Source organism: Hypanus sabinus, chromosome 12, assembly GCF_030144855.1.
Source record: "Hypanus sabinus isolate sHypSab1 chromosome 12, sHypSab1.hap1, whole genome shotgun sequence".
NCBI lineage: Eukaryota > Metazoa > Chordata > Chondrichthyes > Myliobatiformes > Dasyatidae > Hypanus > Hypanus sabinus.
This window is the reverse complement of record NC_082717.1, coordinates 81,742,623-81,764,810: the sequence shown is the minus strand read 5'-3', so window position 1 is coordinate 81,764,810 and position 22,188 is coordinate 81,742,623. Positions and strand designations below refer to the sequence as shown.

Genomic DNA, 22,188 nt, shown 5'->3' with positions numbered 1-22,188 from the left:
GTCACAGTAGAATTACAAGTGCACGAAGATTAGAAGAGAAGTAAGAAAGAATTTAAAAAGTTACCTCAAACAGTCTAATGGGGCGGGGAAGGGGAGGAGTCCATACCTTCCCTGGCTATAGGTTGACTCATTATAGAGCCTAATGGCCAAGGGCCATTAGCACTCATTAGCACTTCATATAGCACTCCTTGGAATAGCACAGTTGCCTACTATCACTAAGAGTGCTCCTCTTTTCAGCCAAGGTGGCATGCAGAGGGTGAGAAACATTGTCCAGAACTGCCAGGGTTTTCCCATAGCATCCTTTGTTCTACCACAGCTTCCAGTATGTCCAGTTTGACTCCTATAACAGAGACAGCCTTTTCACCCACATAGAAGATTGTACTGGCAACAACAGACTAGTAGAACACATGAATTAGAGGCCTGCCTACTCGAAAGGACTTTTGTCTCCTTAGGAAGTAGAGCTGACTCTGGCCCTTCTTGTACACTGTCTTTGTGTTGGTGCTCCAGTTAAGTGTCATCCAGGTGCAGCCCCAGGTACTTGTAGGTCCTCACCACATCCATGTCCTCACCATCAATAGTAACAGGGAGCAGTGCAATCTTAGTCTTTATAAAATCCATCATCATCTCCTTTGTCTTACTGATATTGAGTTGATTCCGCTTGTACCAATTGACAAAGTCCTCCACCAGGGCCCTGTATTCATCCTCCTGTCCTCCCTTTATACACCCAATTATTGCTGAGTCATCAAAGAATTTCTGCAGATGGCATGACTCAGTGATGTATCTAAATTAAATACAAAAGGGTGAAAGCATATGCCATCAGGTTCAAGGACAGCTTCTATTCTGCTGTTGCAAGGCTATAGATGAACTCTTGACCTCACAATCTACCTCGTAATGATCTTGCACCTCATTGTCTACCTGCACTACACTTTTTTCCATAACTGGGTCACTTTATTCTGTACTTTGTTATTGGTTTACCTTGTACTGCCTCAATACACTTTTGAAATGAATTCATCTGCACGAGCAGCACGCAAGATTATTTTTTCCACCAGACGTCAGCATTTTACAGCAATAAACAATTTTATCCATTTATTCTGCAGGGCAGAGATCTAGGATGAGCATTTAAGAGCTGATGTTTCAAGTTGATTATTCTTCAGAGAATGGAAATGATGTAATGAGTCCAATAAACTAACTGACCACAGTCTTTCTTCTTATAAGCTTAGAAGATATTACTGTCTTTTAAAGGGGTTTAGTGGAGCCTGTGACCACAAGAAACTGCAGATAATTATGGATACGACTCAGCACACCACTAAAGCCAGCATCTCTTCCAGGGACTGTTCATGCTTCTCACTGCCCTGGTAAAGCAGCCTGCGTAATTTAAAACCCCACCCACCCCAGGTATTCTCTCTTCTCGCACACCACCTACATCAGACAGAAAGTAACACAGCTTCAATGACAAAAGTTTGATTCTAACTTCTAGTGCTGTCTTTGTGGGGTCTTCTGCATGAGCGCATGGATTTTCTCCTGCATCTCAAATACATCTTAGTTTGGAGGTTAATTGAACCCTGGGTCACCAGAATTTCAGTTTTAATAATAGATTTACAGGAAATGTGTTTCTTTTTAATTTTCAACCACTTATAAATCTTTGGATAAAAATGTATACAGAGAAAAAGGTGGAGAAATGGCTGGAAGATTAAAAACACAATGAAAGAGTGAAGGGAGCTCAGTGGTAGACTTCACATGAGCGTAGATCCAAAAGAGAGTTGCTGCCATTGGCAGGGTAGTGGACAGAGATTACAACAGATTGACATTCACAAATATGAAATATGCAACCATAGTAATCAGTAAAGTGTTCAGGCCTTCATGAAAATTGCATTCCTCAGTGATACCGGTATAATTCCCATTAGCAAACCTCTTTTAGAGGAGTACCAGAGTTACAAAACAAAAACTGCTTTCTGGAGTCTGAATAAATTCCACTGTTAGTTCCTAAGTGCTCTCATCTAGTTTTTCTACACTAATCATGGTTCCCTCTAAGCTGCACAGAAAATGAAAAGCTCCCATGTGCATAGCCTTTGTTGCCATGCAGCTACAATCTTTTTAAATTAATGTTTTATTAAGGTACTGTGCAGTTTTCAGTCAGAGCAATAGCTGATCCACGCAGTTGAAAAAATATTAGAGGGAATGTTGCCTCTGATACACACAAAATTCAACAGCTGTTGGTGTCAAAGTACGCAAGTCAATACAAACATTCTTTCAATAACTGCTGTAAAATATTTGACAACAATTGATTCAGCAATACCAAAATAAATAGTTCTGGTTGTTTGAAGAGATTAGCCTATTTGTTATATGTACGTTGAAACATCCAGTGAAATGCGCTGTTTGTGTCAATGACTAGTACAGTCCAAGGATGTGCTGGGGCGGCCCAAAGTGTTGCCATGCTTCTGACACCAAAATAGCAAGCCCATAACTTACTACCCATATGTCTTTTAAAATGTAAGAAGTAATTGGAACACCCAGAGGAAATCCATGTGGGTATGGGGCGAACATAAAACTCTTTAAGGACAACAGTGGGAATTGAACCTCAATCTTCCAATCTCTGGGGGATGTAAATTATGATACTAACACCACGCTGCTAAGCATGCTTACTATAAATACCCAGCATTCTGAGCAATGCACTCAGCAAAATCAGCTTTTTACTTGTGAGCCCACTTAAGGAACTAAAAGCTAGCAGCATGTTTGAGGGAAACAAGTATAGGGCTCAATGATCAAAGGTGACCGTCAGTGGTTAATCAATTCTGCAAAGTATTTGAATTCTCCAATATATTTTGAACAAATGTTTTTTTAAATATATTTGTTCTTTCATTGATTGTGGGCATCCCTGATTAATAATCAAGCATATATTGCTAGTTCCAAACACCTGCAAAGAAGCGGTATGTCACCCCATCCATCTGTTGAAGGTACCCACATAATGCTATTATAATAGGAATTCGAAGATTCTGAAACTGACAGTGATGTAAAACTGAGAGAAGAGAACGGTATGATGAAAACATTACCAACACAAGTCCACTTCACTGTCAAAACAGGAGTCAAACAGGATTGTATAACTGCACCCACCCTATTTGTCATCTTCATTGCTGCCATCCTTCACCTCATTGGCCAACACCTGCCATAGGGAATCCCAATCATGTATAGAATGGACAACAGGTTTTTCAGCCTCAAGAACAAGATCAGCACCACCACTATCACTGAGTTTCAGTATGTGGACGACACCGCCATCACATGACACTCTGAAGAAGATCTCTAATGTATCCTGAATGGCTTTGCTAAGGCATATGGAACCCTAGATCTTGTTCTGAATATAAAAAAGACACAGGTCCTATATCAGCCACCACCCAACCAGCTATTTACCCAGCCCTCCATAAAAGTTGACTATATCACCTTTGAAAATATAGACCACTTTCCCTACCTTGGCAGTATTCTCTCCTCAAAAGCAGACAACTCAGAAAACAACCACTGCCTGATTAGTGCTAGTGGTGCCTATGCAAGATTAAGTCTTTGAAGACTGCAACCTACAAATCAAAACAAAAGTTTTGGACTATAGGTCTGTTGTCTTTCTTACATTACTGTATGGAGTTGAATCATGGACCACCTATTGGACACACCTGAAAGCCTTAGAGCATTGTCACCATAGAACCTTACAAACGATTTTGAGAATCGGCAGAAAGGACAGACACGCTTACGCCAGTGTACTGGGGAAGACCAACAGGAACCGTATTTCCACCATGATAAAACAACACTAACTCTGATGGATAGGTTATGTCATTTGGATGCCTAATGAACGTCTCCCCAAACAGATCCTTTACTCCCAGTTGAAGACTGGTCAACAGATCTTGGTGGGCAACAGAAATGCTTCAAAGATAATATCAAAATAAGCCCGAAGAAATTCAACATTACATCTAAAAAACTGGGAAGACATTGTTCCCAGAAGGTGCACCTGGTGGAAATGCGTTACATGAGAACGACCTCCATTGTTCTACAGAGAACAAATTGCAGCTGCAAAAGGAGAGAATGAACAACCAAAAGACCCAACCACTACCCACAGCCACCGCTTACTTGCGTACATACTAGACTAGTATATGTAAATCCCAGATCAGCCTCTATAGAAACCTGAAGACTCACCAACAGACAAACCCTTTGGAGAACATCTTACTCGACTCGATCACACTATTACTATGCTTTTCAAGTTCTGCTATGTTAAGTCATGAAATTATTTAAAATCCAAGTAATTGCACATGAAATTGAACACTGCAATAGTGAGCATTGTGAACTCAGAATTTATGTTAAAAATTCAACAACAAAATTGTCAAGACAACTGCAACTAATTCTGGTATTCGTGCAAGAATTATTTACAGTAAGATACTCTCGTCAATTACCTTTATGCTCAGTACATTTTCCAACCACTGAGGAGGTTCCCTTTGAATTTATACTTAACTTTAACTTCAGCATTCATTGAAAGCACACTCATGAAATTTAGCCAATATCCAAGGGCATACTCCTGACCTCTGGAATCAGCTTGATTATCCCTATTGGACCAAAGCTCCAATGACATTTGGCACAAGGTATTGATAAGCACGTGTCACTTGAAAGCACTTACAAAACTACCATTAAGTACTTTTTGATAACAATTCCACTAACTAAATGATGATCAACTCTACCATGATCGGTCTCAAGCCTGGCTACGAAAGGAGAAGGGTTGGCCATGGGGTAAGTTACCCCATCCTGAAAAAGCCCAGTGCAACAGAAACTCCAAAGGCCTCATTGCTGGAGGAGGAAGGATACACCACAAAGATAGGCTACACCTGGTAAAATTTGAAAGACTGGCCCAGGACAGAGGACTGGTGTGCTGCTGTCAATGGGCTATGCCCTGTAGGGGTGACGGGCTTATGAAAGAAGAAAAAAGAAAAAGATTATCATTGGCTAGTTGGATTAATCCTACTTTTTTAGTTTCAGAGAACAGATAAGAGCTAACCCCCAACTGCTCAGAAATCAGAAAGGCCAGTTTAGGGAAAAATGGTGTATTCCTTCATTTAAAGGCTATTAATGTTTTTTTTTGTATTCTGCATTTTTGGCCTATCTTTCTCAAGTGGATTTGGGGGGTTGATGTGCCTATTCCACTTTTGTTTGCTTTTTTTGTGCAGGGTGAAGAGTGGAGTGGGGGCTAATGATCATGCTACCATTCATTTCTTTCTTAGCTTTGTGGTTATCCGGAGAGGAAAAATTTCAGAGCTGTATACTTTGATAATAAGACAAACTTTCAAACTTTTTAATGCACCAGATTACCTTTTAGAACAATTTAGTTATTTCACACGCCATCAATATTGAAAAACATTATTTAAAATCAGTTTAAATTTGCCCCGCATGGTAACTTTGGAACTGGTGTCTCCAAATCTTTCCACTGCCTTTTGATAATTAATCCAGCACTTTAACTGCCACACCCAAAATTTGCCTTGAGATGCAGGTATTAAATTTTTATTTATTTATTCATTCAGAAATACAGCACGAAACAGGCCGTTCCAGACCAACAAGCCATGCCACCCAGCAACCCAACTATTTAACACTAGCTGAATCACAGCACAATTTACGACTAATTAACCTACTAACCAGTACATCTGGTCTGTGAGAGGAAACTGGAGCGCCCGAAAGAATCCCATTTGGTCAAGGGCAGAATACCCAAACTCCTTACAGATGGTGCAAGAATTTAACTCTGAACTGCAATAGTGTCTGCACTTACTGGAGAACATGCCAGACTGCTTCTATAGACACCCTTCTATTCTAAGGCTGTGCCCTCCAGTCCTAGACTCACCCACTATAGGAAACATCCACACCACATCCTGGGCCTTTCAACATTCAATAGGTTTCAATGAGATTCTCCTCCACCCCCCCCCCCCCCACCCATTCTCCTAAACTCCAGCGAGCACAGGTCCAGAGCCATCAAATGTTCCTCATATGTTTACCCTTTCATTCATTCTCGAATTATTTTCGTGAACCTCCTCTGGGCTTTCTCCAATGCCGATACATCTTTACTTAGATAAAGAACCCAAAACTTAGATAAGGAGTCCAAGTGCAGTCTGATCAATGCCTTTGTAAAGCCTCAGCATGACATCTTTGCCCTTATAGTCTAGTCCTCTCGAAATGACTGCTAACATCGCACTTTTATTCCTGACCACTGATTCAATCTGCAAGTTAACCTTGAGGAAACACTGCAAGAGGACTCTGATTTCTGTATTTTTGCCATATTTTGATAATAGTCTATGTCTTTATTCCATTTATCAAAGTGCATGATATTCCACCTACCACTTCTTTCTCCATTCTTCCAATCTGTCTAAGTCCTTCTGCAGACTCCCTGCTTCCTCAATAATACCTGCCCCTCCACCTATCCTCATACTGTCTGCAAATTTGGCCCAAAGCCATCAATTCCATCACCTAAATCATTCTCATATAACATGAAAGATGCGGTCCCAATACCAATCCCTGCTGAACATCACCGGTCATTGGCAGCCAACCAGAATATTCCCACTCTTTCCCACCTGCCAATAAGCCAATCTTCTTTCCATGTTGGTATCGTTCCTGTAACGTCATGTGCTCTTATCTTGTTAAGCAGTCTCACGTGCAACACCTAGTGCAAATCCAAGTAAACAACATCCACTGATTCTCCTTTGTCTATCCTGACTTATTTCCACAAAGAGTTCCAACAGATTTGTCAGACAAGATTTCCCCTTAAGAAAACCATACTGACTTTGGCCTATCTTATCAAGCGTCTGCAAGTACTGTACCTCGAAACCGCAACCTTAATAATGGACTTCAACAACTTATCTACCATTGAAATCAGACTAACTGGCCTATAATTAGCTTTTTTTTGTTTCCCTCCCTTCTTAAAGAGTAGAATGGAGACTTGGAGTGCAATTTTCTAGTTCACTATAACCATTTCAGAATCTAGTGATCCTTGAAAGATCATTACTAATGCCTTCACAATCCCTTCAGTTACCTCTTTCAGAACCCTGGGACGTAGTCCAACTAGTCTAGGTGAATAATCTACCTTCAGACCTTTCAGCTTCCCAAGCATCTCCTAAGTAATAGCAAATATATTCACTTCTGCCCTGACACTTGCGATTTCTGGCATATAGCTGTTGTCTTGAACAGTGAAAACTGACACAAAATACTTATTAAGTTTGACTGCCATTATGTTGTCCCCCACTACTACCTCTCCAGTGTCATTTTCTAATGGTCCAATATCCATTCTCGCCTCTCTTTTATCATTGATATATCTGGAAAAAAACTTTTAGAATCCTCTTTTATATTATTGGCTAGCTTAACTTGATATTTCATCTCTTCCCTTCTTATGGTTTCTTTAGTTGTCTTCTGTTGGTTTTTAAAAGCTTCCCAATCTTCTACTAATTTTTGCTGTATTTATGTCCTCTCTTTTGCTTTAATGCTGTATTTGACTTGTCTTTCTCTTGTCAGCTATGGTTGCCTCATCCTCCCTTTAGAATCCTTCTTCTGAGGGATGGATCTATCCTGCATCTTCCAAATTGCTCTCAGAAGCTCCAGCCATTGCTGTTCTGCCATCATCCTTGCTAGTGTCTCCTTTGGCCAGCTCCTGTCTTGTACCCCTTTAATTCTCCGTAAAGCAGCAGTGCTTGTTGTAGCCTTAAGTGCCCTGAAAAATAGCTAGTGAGCTCAATGTAATGAACAGCTCCTGAATTAGCCCAATGTAATGAACAGCTCCTGAATTAGGAGAAAGGAACTGAAAAGGAAACATTTTGATACTGGTAATGTTACCAGAATAAAGGCCAATGAATTTATTATTTAAAAGTGTAATTGGATGTAGTAAAAAAATAAATCTTGAAAATATTTTCCATTGCACTTTATTCACCTCGACACTAATTTACAGTTTTTAAGCTGCTTCAAAGGAATACTTACAGCTGTACAATGTAATAAACTTTTTATAAATTTCAGCTTTTTGAGGAACCAATTTATTAGCATTATTAATTAGATGGGGCTTCTTTTAGTGTACTTTCAGTTTTAACATGGTAAAATAGAAATTCTTTTCCCCCTGGTTGAGTGATGTACTGAATAGTCCAAATCTGCTTAATCGGTAACATTTGCTTCACAAGTAAGAAATTAGAATGCCATGGATTTCACAAATAAAAGATGTTGAAGACATCTCTATGAATAAAATTCTGGCAAACCATCCTAGCAGTTTTCTAAATAACTAGCTTCTTAAAATTCAGATCAAACAGCAATTTCTAATAGGGAAAGCATTACGTCAATCAACACTCACTACTCAACCAATGCCGATCCCACACAGCTCAACGGAGAAATGCACAGCACCAACCCATGCTTAATCCACTTTCAAACTTCTTCATCCCTTAAAACTAACATCTACAACTTCCACCAGTTCATTTGCTTCATCCATTCACCCATGATGAGTTACTAGATCTAAAAATGAAATGTAAGCAGTACAAAAACCAAGTTTATTGCAAGCGAGTCACAATTTGCAGCAATTATTCTCTTCGAGTTAATGTGAATTTTTATATCTCCTATCATTTATTACAACTAAGTAGTCTAATTAGAATAAAACTATATTAACAAGATAGCATACAATTTGGAGTTAATTTAGCCAAACAACACATGATCCAGTCCCAAGCTGCTAGGCACATACACATAAGAACTCATTATAAAATCAGCAATAGAAACAATTTCACTCACTATCCCTAGACAGGAGAATCAGGAAATACTACTACTTTAATTGCCTGAAGACATGTCCTGACCTAACCCTTCATGCATGAAATGATCTATCTGGACTTTTCACTACTTCTAGGTACATGTGTAAAAAAAAACAATTACAATTGTGCATCTTTAATCTGAATTGAAGGAAACAATTGTGATTCATTTCTTGTGCAAACCACTTTGCACTGCTTGCACTCATCACGACCATAATAGAGCTGAGGATCTGTGGCCAGGAGAGTAATACATTACGCAATTTTAAATAACTTGGAATTAAAATTTAATTCCCTCTATTAAAATTCCACACTAAAGTTATAAATAAATTTCATATGAGCAAAGCTCCTTATACAACAGAACACTTTTGTTTAAGAATAGACATTCACAGAAGGTGAATGCCACTGGCAAGAATCAGCTTGCATTAGACGTACAAGTGGTTTGCTGGACTATTTTAAGAGGCAGATAAGATTCAGTCACTTTGCTGGATTTGGATTCACATACTGGCCAAGCATGGCAAAACAACTACAGTGGAAATAGTTAACCTGCTCTTTAGCTCTACAGATACAGACAGCAGTATTTACAACAAGCCAGTAGCTTCATATCATTTTTTCTGATATTAGTTTAAAAGCAGGTAGTTTTAAAACAAGTTAACCGATTATTTCAGCTTTTTGACACTAGAGCTCTATTGCATGCTTTGTGCATGCTGAATAGAACGTTAAAAGTTATCAAAGTTCGAATCACCCTCCTTCCAAACGCTACAAAGCTCTTCATTTCAAAAAGATGGTTTAAGCCATACATTCCTAACTTACTTTGCTCGATTTGTGGAGTTCAAACTACATCGTTGCAGGAGTGTTTTAATCACTTGGGTTATTTGTTGTGTTACTAAGACGCTTTCCACCAAAATAACAATGCAAACAATTATTTTTAATCAAATTATTTAATTTTTAAATGTATTGAACTAGCTTCAATTGCTTGTGGCGAAGATGACCATATTACATACATTTTGTGTAAATAAATACTTTTAAATATCACAAAATTTCGAGTGCCCCAAGAGTCCACCTAACAGGTAGCACAGTGGATCACTATCACTACAACCTACTATGTTCTTTAGAACTAGTCAGCTCAATCTGAAATGCTTCTAAACACAACATAGTAAATCCCAATCTCTCAAGTCTCTGTTCCTAACATCAATCCATAAGGTCACAGCCTGGTATGGAAACACCAATGCCCACGAACGGAAGGTCTACAAAAGTGGCGAACACAGCCTGGTTCATCACAGGCAAAACCCTCCCCACTGTTGAACACATCTATCAGGAACGCTGCCACAAGAAAGCAGCATCCTTCATCAAGAAACCCACCATCCAGGTCATGTACTCTTCTCACTGCTGCTACTGGGGAGGAGGAATAGGAGACTCATGTCCCACACTGCCAGGTTCAGGAACAGCTACTGCCCTTCCACCATCAGGCTCCTGAACCACCATGAATAACTTGATTCTCCTCAACTTTGAACTCATTCTAAACCAATGGACTCACTTTCAAGGACTCTAGAATTTATGTTCTCCCCCTTCTCCCCACACCCCCTCTGCCTCCCCCCAACTCTAAGTTGTCAGTCTTTTTTGTGTCATCTTTCCATTGATTCTAATGTATTTCTCTGTTCTACTGTGAAAGCTTGCAAGAAATTGAATCTCAAGGTGGTATACGGAGACATATACTAACATTGATAATAAATTTACTTTGAACATTGAACATTTCTACTGCTTTCATGACCTTCCTTTAATAGAGGACATAAAATTACAATCAATACCTCAAAAGAATTTTCACATCCACTTAATATTTTGAGGTTTGGACAATAAAGGGAAAGATTTAGCAATAGTATACTGAGAAATCTGATATCATTATGGAACAAAAATCAATTCTTAGCAAGAGATGCAAAACTGTTACATCCACAGACAGAAATGTGGTATAGGAAAAAATTAAAATACTCTCTGAAGGTTCGCTAGTAGATGAAATCAAAATTAGCAAAGGAGCACAAATGTAGATGTATCAAAATGGCTTACCTCAAATACAAAGAGGATGGAGTCCAGCTCCTCCCTCTGGGACTTATTCCCTAAACAAACACCAAAACAAAGATAAATTAGTGAATTAAATATTTTGAAATGCAACGTCCTTGATTACTTTAATTGCAAATTAGCATACATGAGTTGAAAACATCAGATAACAGTTCAATTACTTTGAAAAGCACAAAACCATGATTCACAACCACATGATAGAAATGTCTGTGCAGGAAGCCTCTGGGAACAGTGACCAAAATTCATTAAAATTCAAGGCAGTTGTGGGGAAAAAAGGCAAGGTGGTTAAGTTAAGTCCCTGAACCGAGAAGGCAGATTTCAATACTATAAAACAGAATTCAGGAATTCACAGAAGTCGATTGACAGCACCTGTTTGGTGTGGAAATAGACAGCAGGGAATCGAGACATTTTCATTTTTGCTGGCCATAGGGATAAGCCTGAAAACTATATACGAACCTTAAATCAATGGTGGTAGGAGAGTTTTTAACAACATTTTATGGGATAAGATACATGTTCACTTGAAAAGGACTGATGAAGTTGAGTCAGTGTGGTTTTGTGAGGGATGGTCATGTCTCACAAACCTGACTGCATTTTTCCTGGAGATAAATAAGAAAACTGATGAAGGAAGTAGTTTACATGGACTTTAATAATGTCCCACAAGGTGGGCTAGCCTAGAAGGTTAAGGTACAAATGTGGCATATTGAAAAACAAAGAGCAGAATCCATTAACAAGGACCCCCATCACCCAGGAGATGCTCTCTTCTCGCTGCTGCCATCAGGAGCCTCAAGACTCAAACCGCCAGGTCCAGGAACAGTTATCACCCTCTAACCATTAGGCCCTTGAACCAGAGGGGATAACTTCACTCATCTTATCACTGAACTGCTCCCACAGCCTATGGACACGCCTTCAAGGATTCTCCATCTGAGATTGATATTAATTGCTTATTTTTCATTATTACTTTTCTTTTGGATTTGCACAGTTTGTTGTCTTTTGCATGCTGGTTGTTTGTCTGTCCTGTTGGGTGCAGTCTTTCATTGATTTTTCTGTTCTTCTTGGATTTAGTTGGAATATACCCGCAAAAAAACAAATCTCAATGTTGTCTATGGTGACATTTATGTATTTTTAATAATAAATTTACTTTGAACTGAAGCCAAAATTAGTTTAGTGGTTAGAAGCATAAGGTAATGGCAGATACATGTTAACTTACAGGAAATCGGTAACAAGTAGAGTACAGCTGGGATCTTTGCTGTTTTAATATATATGTAAATAACTAAGATGAGAATGTAGGTGGTTTGATTACAAGTTTGCAGACATTAAAAAAAAACTGGTGGAGTCACAAAGTGAAGAAGGTTGTCCAAGTACACAGCAGGACATAGATCAGCTGAAAAGTAGGGCTGGGTGATGACAAATAAGAGTTTAATCCAAGCCAGTATGAAGTAATGTAGTTTGGGAAATCAAATTCTGGCAGGATATATAAAGGGTAGGAACTTTACAAGCATTGATGTTCAAAGGGACCTTGGAATGCAAGTCCATAGTGCAAATTGATCACAAAGGTCAAAGTGTTGCTAAATTGTTGTATCAGTTAGTCCCTGGTTCGTCATTTCCTGCTGAATCTCTTCTACACTGTATAAATAACACAGCCTTCCTGTAGTATGCTGATCAGAGATGTACATAACTCTCAAAATGTATTCTGATCAATGTTTGTTTAGCTGCAAATTATGTCCTAGTTCTTGGTTGATGTAGTGATAAATCTATTTGGTATGTTTGCATTCATAGGGAGAGTGTAAGAACCGGGACATCATTTTGCAGCTGAACAAACATTGATCAGAATGCATTTTGAGAGTTGTGTATCGTTCTGATCACCATACTACAAGAAGGATGTTGTAGTTATACAATGTTGAAGAGATTCACAGGAACTAATTGGTACAACAATTTAGCAACACTATATTTTGTACACATTTTAATCAATTTGTACTAAAATATACTTCGTTTTATTTTGTTCTAATTATGTTCCTCCTTGTAAAAAAATATATATAGCTTAGGTTTACGCTTTTCTTGTGAATGTTGCTTATATAATGCTATATACCTGTAATGCTGCTGAGAGTACATCTTTTCACACATGCTTGTGCATATGACAATAAACTTTATTTTTGAGTTTTTGACAGGATATTATTTGGAATGGAAAGCAACAGTTATCAGGAGAGATTGGGTAGGTTAGATTTATTCTCACTGGAATATAAGAGGTGGGGGGGAGGGTAAAATTACAAAAGGGAATAAATAGGATAGATAGCCAAAATGGTTTCCTCAGGTCAGTGGTGCCTAGAACTCGAGGGCAGAGGTTTAAGGTGAGAAAGGAGAACATAATTTTACATACCTCTACCAAATCTTCCCTTATTCTTCTACGCTCCAGGGAAAGTTTCTCTCAAGTCTGGGGCGGGATGAATCTGAAAAGAAGGCCTGAGTTCAGCCCACCAGGAAGTTTTAAACTTGAGGATAGCAGTGGGATCGATCTATCCTACAAAAGCATCATGGGCCAGAGAGATAGACTGGAGAAGGGGGAAGCAAGGTGATAAGGTATCAATAGTAGATATAACTGCTGCTATGTCACAGAGAACTTGCTTTGGGAGCCAACATCCAGGGCACCTAGCAAGGGAGTGCCAGAATAGACTTATAGAGTGAATGCAAACAGGCTTTTGCCACTGAGGCTAGGGGAGAAAAAAACCAGAGGACATGGGTTAAGGGTGAAGGGGGAAATGTTTAAAGGGAACATTGGGGGGGGGGGGCTTCTTCACACAGAGAGTGGTGGGAGTGTGGAATGAGCTGCCAGATGAAGTGGTAAATACGAGCTCACTTTTAACATTTAAGAAAAACTTGGACAGATACATGGATGAGAGGTATATGGAGGTCCAGGTGCAGGTCAGTGGGGCTAGGTAGAAAAGTGGTTCGGCACAGCCAAGAAGGGCCAAAAGGCCTGTTTCTGTGCTGCAATGTTCTATGGTTCTATGGTTTACATAGAAGCCACAGTAGGTTTATTCAGAAAGTCAGAAAGCATGGGATCCAGGGAAGTTTGGCCAGGTGGATTCAGAATTGGCATGCCTGCAGAAAGCAGAGGGTCATGGTGGAGGGAGTACATTCAGATTGGAGGGTTGTGACTAGTGGTGTCCCAGAAGGGTCGGTTCCGGGACCTCTACTTTTCATGATTTTTATTAACGACCTGGATGTGGGGGTAGGAAGGTGGGTTGGCAAGTTTGCAGATGACACAAAGATTGATGTTGTTGTGGATAGTGTAGGGGATTGTCGAAGATTGCAGAGAGACATTGATAGGATGCAGAAATGGGCTGAGAAGTGGCAGATGGAGTTCAACCCGGAGAAGTGTGAGGTGGTACACTTTGGAAGGACGAACTCAAAGGCAGAGTACAAAGTAAATGACAGGATACTTGGAAGTGTTGAAGGAGCAGAAGGATCTGGGGGTACATGTCCACAGATCCCTGAAAGTTGCCTCACAGGTTGACAGGGTAGTTAAGAAAGCTTATGGAGTGTTAGCTTTCTTAAGTCAAGGAATAGAGTTTAAGAGTCGCAGGGTCATGATGCAGCTCTATAAAACTCTGATTAGGCCACACTTGGAGTACTGTGTCCAGTTCTGGTCGCCTCACTATAGGATGGATGTGGAAGCATTGGAAAGGGTACAGAGGAGATTTACTAGGATGCTGCCTGGTTTGGATAGTGTGAATTATGATCAAAGATTAAGGGAGTTAGGACTTTACTCTCTGGAGAGAAGGAGGATGTGAGGAGACATGATATTAAGAGGACAGCCAGTGCCTCTTCCCCAGGGCACCACTGCTCAATACAAGAGGACATGGCTTTAAGGTAAGGGGTGGAAAGTTCAAGGGAGATATTAGAGGAAGGTTTTTTACTCAGAGAGTGGTTGGTGCATGGAATGCACAGCCTGAGTCTCAGTGGCGGAGGCAGATACACTAGTGGAATTTAAAAGACTACTAGACAGGTATATGGAGGAATTTGAGATGGAGGGTTAAATGGGAGGCAGGGTTTAAGGGTCAGCACAGCATTGTGGGCTGAAGGGCCTGCACTGTGTTGTATTATTCTATGTTCTATATGACAGGTAAGAATTTCCATAAACAGGGTGGATCATTTTCATATTGATGGATATGTAATTGACGTTCCAAGGAATCTGTCGTGGGCTTTTTGTTGATTATGAAATTTAGAAGTGACTAAAATATAGTAATGGAGAGCTGTAGAGCAAGGAAACATGACACTTGGGGGCACTGCACACAGACCATTTAGGAGAAGGAAATTACAAGTTACAGATTACCTGGACTTAAATAAAATTTATTTCAAAGAAATGGGAGGCCCATGAAAGATAGTTTGGAATATTTTAACAACATGTTATTGGGGAGCTTTGATAAAGGGAATTATGTGCTCAACTATACAGATGATGAACAGTTAATGCAGTTTGAAAACTAATCAAAAGTCTACCGAAAAGTTGATCCTGGTATCAAAAGAGTACGAGTACAAATAGAGATAGCAAAACTACAAGTGGACAGTATTTTGGTAAGGCCCCACTTGCCACACTTCATCTAGTTTGACCATTACACCTATGAATGTTCCTACAATATAGAGATACAGGACCATTTCAACAAATTCCCAGGGATGAATTATGTGGAAGAATATAATTTAACGACAATAGCCTTGCTTGCATTCTCTTGCGTTGAGCTGGTTGAATAATGGCATAACTGAATGTGTTTAAATTGACAAAATTATACAATGGGCTAGAAATGGAGAAAACATGTACTCTGAAGGCAAATATTAATGAGACAACAAACACACAAACTTTGAACTACGCACAAAGGAAGCCTACTTCTTAATCTGAAAGATTGTTTTTGCTAGTCCACTCAACTTTAGTACAGAGCTCAATATATCTTAGTATGTTTGAAACTAGAGGGATAGGTAAACTAAGCTGAGATCCTGATCAATAAGCTTGAATTGTTGCATAGCCCTTTTTTTGTTTCATGTAGCGCATAAGTACAAGGTTTGGAATGAAACAAGGGAATATGTCAAGCAAAGACACTAAAGGTTATTGATGAAAGTAAAAGACTTAATTCGTTGCAATTTCCAAAGGATGAAGACAAAAGAGATGAGCATATTTGGGTACCTAAATTGCAACTCAATCCAGTGAAGCAAATACATTAAAATAATGGCTTGACTTTTTTTTTAAATTTTGCTTTAATTTGAGGACTTTACTGTTTATAGAGTCAGAACAATACAACACAGACACAGAACCCTTAGCCCAAAATGTCAGTCATTGTGCTCACCCAACCCATACCGATTTCCTGTGTTTTGCTCATATTGGGAGTCTTTTAAATTTTTCCTCTTTCGCCCTAAACCTACGCCCTCTAGTTTTGGACAGCTCTACCCCAGAAAAAGGACTATTACCATCCACCTGAGCTCATAATTTTAAACATTTTTATAGTCGTTCCTCATTCTCCTAAGTTCCGAGGAATAAAGACCTGGCTTGGCCAATCTCTTCCTATAACTCAAACCCATTAGTCTTAGCAACATCATCATACATCTTGTTTGACAAATAAAAGGTACTTGCGGTTCAGAGAGAAAACATAAAGCAAAAGCAGTTTTTAAATTTACTATTAATTTAAGTAATAACAAGAAATAATACTTTACAGTACCCACTTTATTAGTAATGCTCATACGACCTCACACCTCCCCTCCATTGTCCCAGTTACATGAATGATTAGTTCATTCTATTACTGTCCAAAAACAGATGTACTGATCAGTGATTTAAATACAATTTAAGATCTGAAATCTTAATGTAAACTGTACAGCTGACATTATCAGATACAGCACTATCAGTGTGAAAGATGGATTTTTTGAAGTAGGCCTTTGGATTGTTTTTAGATTACATTTTTAAGAAAGCAGAACTTCTCAAATGTTGAGATGTCCTGCTGAATCTGCCAGACTGGCTGCTAAGTTATATTTTAAATGCATGTTGCAACACAAATATTTAAACTTCTGAAAAATGACCCAGTTGAAATTAGCAAGTGAGGATGCCTTTATGATTTCTCAAAACATCTACAGAGTTGCTTACATAACATAAGTAAAGGATTACATTGACTTACGTTAAACATTTCTAAAGGTCAGTTCATTCCTTGGGTTATTAAATTACTCAAATACTAAATAAGCAAAATTTTTTTATCATTTTTCTCTGTTCGTACACAGATTTTCTTTGATGACTCATTATGATTTGTGACAAATCCTATTGACCATATCCAATTAAGAACAAGGATTGTCTGCATAAGCAATTCAAATGTTGAATGTATTACATCTTTGCAAATGTCAATGTACCATATTACCACCAGTAATACTAGGCTTAACAACATCTATTCCAAAATTTGGAGAGCCAGGAAGTCCTTTGCAAGTAGGAATAAAATGAATCCCAGTGCATTCTATACATAAATTAAGAGCAAGAGAATAACTAGGGAGAGGGTAGCACCACTGACCGAAAAAGGAGGGAACAATTGGAGGCAGAGGATGCAGGTGAGATGAAATAAAATAATAAACAAGTATGTTATCTTGGTATTTACCAAGGGGAAGGGCATGGAAGACAGTGGAGTAAATAAGCTGATAGTGTTGGGTCTCTTAAAGAATGTTAAGATGTAAAGTCCTCAGAGCCTGATGGGATGTGCCCCTGGTTATTCAGAGAGTCCAGAGATGAGATTGTTGCACTTCAGCCAAAACCTTTGTGTCCTCTCAAGCCACAGTCAAGGTCCCAGAGGAATGGCAATTAGCTAATGCTGTTCTGCTGTTTAAGAGAAGAAATGGAGATAACCATGGAAACTATAGGCCCGTGAGTCTCATGCCAATTGTAAGAAAGCTACTGGAAAGAATTCGTTGGGATAGGATTTATGCAACCATGGCCTAATTAGGGACAGGCTTTGTGCAGGGCAAGTCAAGTCTGACAAACCTGAATTCTTCGAAGGAAGTGATGAATGTGATCAGTGAGGGTAGAGATGTGGGCTCTGACAACATGGATTTTAATAGTGTTTAACAAAGCCCAACATGGAAAGCTCAGGCACAATACGAAAATGCATAGGATCCATGGAGACTTAGCTGTTTGGATTCAGGATTGGATTGTCCATAGAAGATATCCACAGTAACATGGAAGACAAGCCAGTCTACTGGTACAACTGAAACGCAGAGACCTTAGGCCCCCCCCCCACTCCCGACTATCCTGCTAGTGAATATACAATCTCTGAAGATCTCTAAAACTGAAGATCTCACAGCAAGATTGCGGTACTAGAGGACATTAGGGACTGGAATGTATTTTGCTTCACAGAATCAAGACTAACCCGGAGAGTGGTGAATCTTCACACAGAGAGTGGTGAATCTGTGGAATTCTCTGCCACAGGAAACAGTTGAGGCTGGTTCATTGGCTATATTTAAGAGGAATTTAGATATGGCCCTCGTGGCTAAAGGGATCGGGGGTATGGAGAGAAAGCAGGTACAGGGTTCTGAGTTGGATGATCAGCCATGATCATACTGAATGGCGGTGCAGGCTCAAAGGGCCGAATGGCCTACTCCTGCACCTATTTTCTATGTTTCTATAACCCCTGCAGACACAGCACTACATTTTGCATTCTCCACAAAGACAGCGCAGCTCAGTCTTTTAAAAACTAGAGGAGGTGGATAATAATTTATGATTAACTCATAGTGGTGCACAGTCATGGTGGTTCAGTCTCAATCATGCTCATTCAACCTGGAGCATCCATGAGTTAGATGTTGTCCATTTTATCAGTTAAGGGAGATTTCCACCATTATCCTTGTACATTCTTTCTCAGATCAATGTCAGGAAGGCATTAGACTCAAGCACTGCATTAGCAAAAACAAAACAACACAATTGGATGCCTTCCCTATCACTGCAAGGGATTTCAACAGGGCCAACTTGAAGAAGTCTCTGAACAGCTACCACCAGCATATAACCTGCGGAACCAGAGATGCCAACACAGTTGATCACTGTTATAGCACCGTCAAGAATACTTACCATGCCATCCCATGCCCATACTTTGGAACGTCTACTCCTGGAATAAAGGCAAAGACTAAAGACTTCAGCACCAGTGGTGAGGACCGAGAAGGTATGGTCAAAGAAGGCAGAAGAGTGCTTATAGGACTGCTTTGAATTGCTGGACTGGACAAAATTCAGGGATTTATCTTCAAATCTGAATAAGTACTCCACAGTTATTACTAATTTCATCAAAACTTCTGCCAATGAGTTCATGCCTTCAAGAACATGTAAGCATACCCAAACGATGAACCAGGAGATTCGTGGTCTGCTGAGGGTTAGATCTGTGGCATTCAAGACCGATGATCAGAACTATACAAGAAGTCCAGGTACAATGCACAGAAAGCTAACTTAAGAGTGAAAAAAACAATTCTGATTGGAGTTAGAGATGGAATTGGATGCATGTCATCTCTGGCAGGGTTTGCAGGCCATTCCTTTCTACAAAGCAAAACCTAACATCATAACTGGCATTGATGCTTCACTCCTAGATCAGCTAAATGCCTTTTCTGCACATTTTGAAAGGGAGAATAAAACTACACCTGTGAAAATTCCTAGAACATCTGATGATTCTGTAATCTGTGTTTCAGAGTCCGATGTCAGATAATCTTTTAGAAGGGTGAAGCCTCGTAAGGCGTCACGGCTGACGGTGTACCTGGCAGGGCACTGAAAACCTGTGGCAGCCAACTATTGAGAGTGTTGAAGGACATCTTCAATCTCTCAGTGCTGCAATCAGAGGTTACCAGCTACCTCCAAAGGGTGACAATCATACCAGTGCCCAAGAAGAGCAGGGTGAGCTGCCTCAACGACTATTGCCCAGTGGCACTCACAACTAGTGTGATTAAGTGCTTTGAGAGGTTGGTCATGGTCAGAATCAACCTGCCATCTCCACAAAAGGTCTACTTGCCCTTTGATCAAATGGACAATAATACCTATGTCAGGCTGCTGTTGATAGATTACAGCTCAGTGTTCAAGACAATCATACCTTCAGTTCTAATTAAGAGGCTCCACAACCTGGGCCTCTGTACCTCACTCTACAACTGGATCCTTGACTTCCTGACCAAAAGAGCACAGTTTGTGCGAATTATAAATAACATCCTCTTCAAACACCATCTATAAATTTACCGTTAACACAGCTAATGTTGGTGGAATTTCAGGTGGTACAGGAATGAAATAGAACACCTAGTTGTCTGGTGTTGCAACAACAACCTCGCACTTAACGTCAGTAAGACCAAGGAAATGACTGTGGACTTCAGGATGGGGAAGTTGAGGGAACACACACTGGTCTCATGGAGGGATTAGCAGTGCAAAGGGTGAGCAGTTTCAACTTCCTGGGAGTCGACATCTCTGAAGATCTACCATGGCCCAACATATTGACGCAATTACAAAGAAAGCACAACAGCAGCCATATTTCATTAGGAGTTTGAGGAGACATGGTACGTCATCAACACTCCCGCAAATTTCTACAGATGTACCTTGGAGGGCATTCTAACTAGTTGTATCCCAGTCTAATATGGAGGTGCCACTGCACAGGATTGAAAAAAGTTGCAGAAAGTTGTAAATTCAGCCAGCTCCATCCTGGCCACTGGCCTCACGAGTATCAAAGACCCCTTCATTCATCAGTAAGAATGAGATTCTGGAACTGTGATTTACAATTTGAGGATTGCTTGGTTATTTCAGTGCTCTCCAGTCTCTGGGAGGATTCCAGGAGGCAGAGGGAGTATGCAAAAACGTCATGGCGAGAAGACTGTGGGAAGGGACGCAAGCTGATGTTTAACTCTATTTCGTCAATCAAAGTGGAGGAGATTGAAGTATTGAGATGAATGTGGGAGGTGAGTGCCTACTGCCTGTCTTTTGAACGCTCATGTGATCACTCCGCTACCAGAAAGAAGAGACTGTGGCGACCCATTTCCTGGCACATCCGAACCGGCTCACAATTAGATAGCCTACGGGGGTTTGCGAGCACAGAGCTTTGGAGCCTCTGCGCCACGGGGGGCAGGTTGAGGGAGGCTTAAAAGTGAGGCTGAGGATTTCGAATAAAGTTTTTTCCTTCGACTGCAGTTACCAACTCCGTGTCGTAATTTTAGCGCTGCATGTAGCACACCGCTACAATTGGTGACCCCGACGGTCCGAACGATTTTTGGACCAGAAATGACCGACGCTGCCTCTGTTCATGCGGTTTCGTTGAAACTGCCGGGTTTCTGGACACAGCGACTGAACCTATGGTTCCAGCAGGCCGAAGCCCAATTCCACGTTCACCAGATCACCTCAGAAGACACCCGCTACTACTACGTGGTGAGCTCCCTCGACCAGGACACAGCGGCCCAGGTCGCGGAGTTCATACAGTCGCCCCCGGCAGATGGCAAGTACACGGAATTCAAAGCCCTGCTCCTCAGGACTTTCGGACTCTCACAGCGTGAGCGGGCTGCCCGTTTACTGCATCTGGATGGCTTGGGCGACAGACCTCCTTCGGCTTTAATGAATGAGATGTTGTCTCTGGCCGACGGACACACACCCTGCCTCATGTTTGAACAGGCATTCCTGGAGCAGCTGACCGAGGACATACGCCTGCTGCTGTCTGACGCGGATTTCAGTGACCCCCAGAAGGTGGCAGCCCGGGCGGACTTGCTGTGGAACTCCAAAAAGGTGAGTGGGGTGTCCATCGCATAGATCTCCCAGCCACGCTCCCAGCAGCAAACCAGTCCAGGCCCGGCCGCAGAGCCCGCCAACCCCCGGCCCAATGAACACTGATGTTTCTACCACCAGCGGTGGGGCGCAAAAGCCCGCCGTTGTCGCCCACCCTGCAAGTTCCCGGGAAACGCCAGGGCCAGCTGCCGCTGATAGCTACGGCGGCTGGCCATCGGGATAGCCTCCTGTATGTGTGGGACAGAAGGTCGGGACGCCGGTTTTTGGTCGACACTGGTGCCGAGATCAGCGTTTTACCTCCGACGAGTTACGACACCCGCAGCAGGGCACCGGGGCCCCCCCGAGGGCCATGAACAGCAGCACAGTGAGGACCTATGGTACCCGTCAGGTGCAGCTACAGTTCGGCTCCAGCCAGTTCACGTGGGACTTTACACTGGCCGCCGTAGCCCAACCGCTTCTGGGTGCGGATTTTTTGCGGGCTCACAGCCTACTGGTCGACCTGCCCAGGAAGAGACTGGTTCACGCCGAGACCTTTCAGACGTTCTCCCTGGGTGCAGCCCAGTTGCCAGCCCCTCACCTCGGCTCCATCACGCTGTCCGACAACGA

The 22,188-nt window shown here is 41.0% G+C and overlaps 1 protein-coding gene across 5 annotated transcripts in view; it reads right to left on the bottom strand.

Moving 5' to 3' along the window:
* ralgapa2 (Ral GTPase activating protein catalytic subunit alpha 2) overlaps positions 1-22,188 on the bottom strand; it is a 482,467-nt gene that overhangs the window by 370,691 nt on the left and 89,588 nt on the right. For all 5 annotated transcript variants that reach the window (XM_059986278.1, XM_059986280.1, XM_059986279.1 and 2 more), the window contains exon 3: positions 10,839-10,888. In XM_059986278.1, coding sequence (XP_059842261.1) covers positions 10,839-10,888 — 50 coding nt within the window. The remainder of the gene's footprint in view (positions 1-10,838; positions 10,889-22,188) is intronic.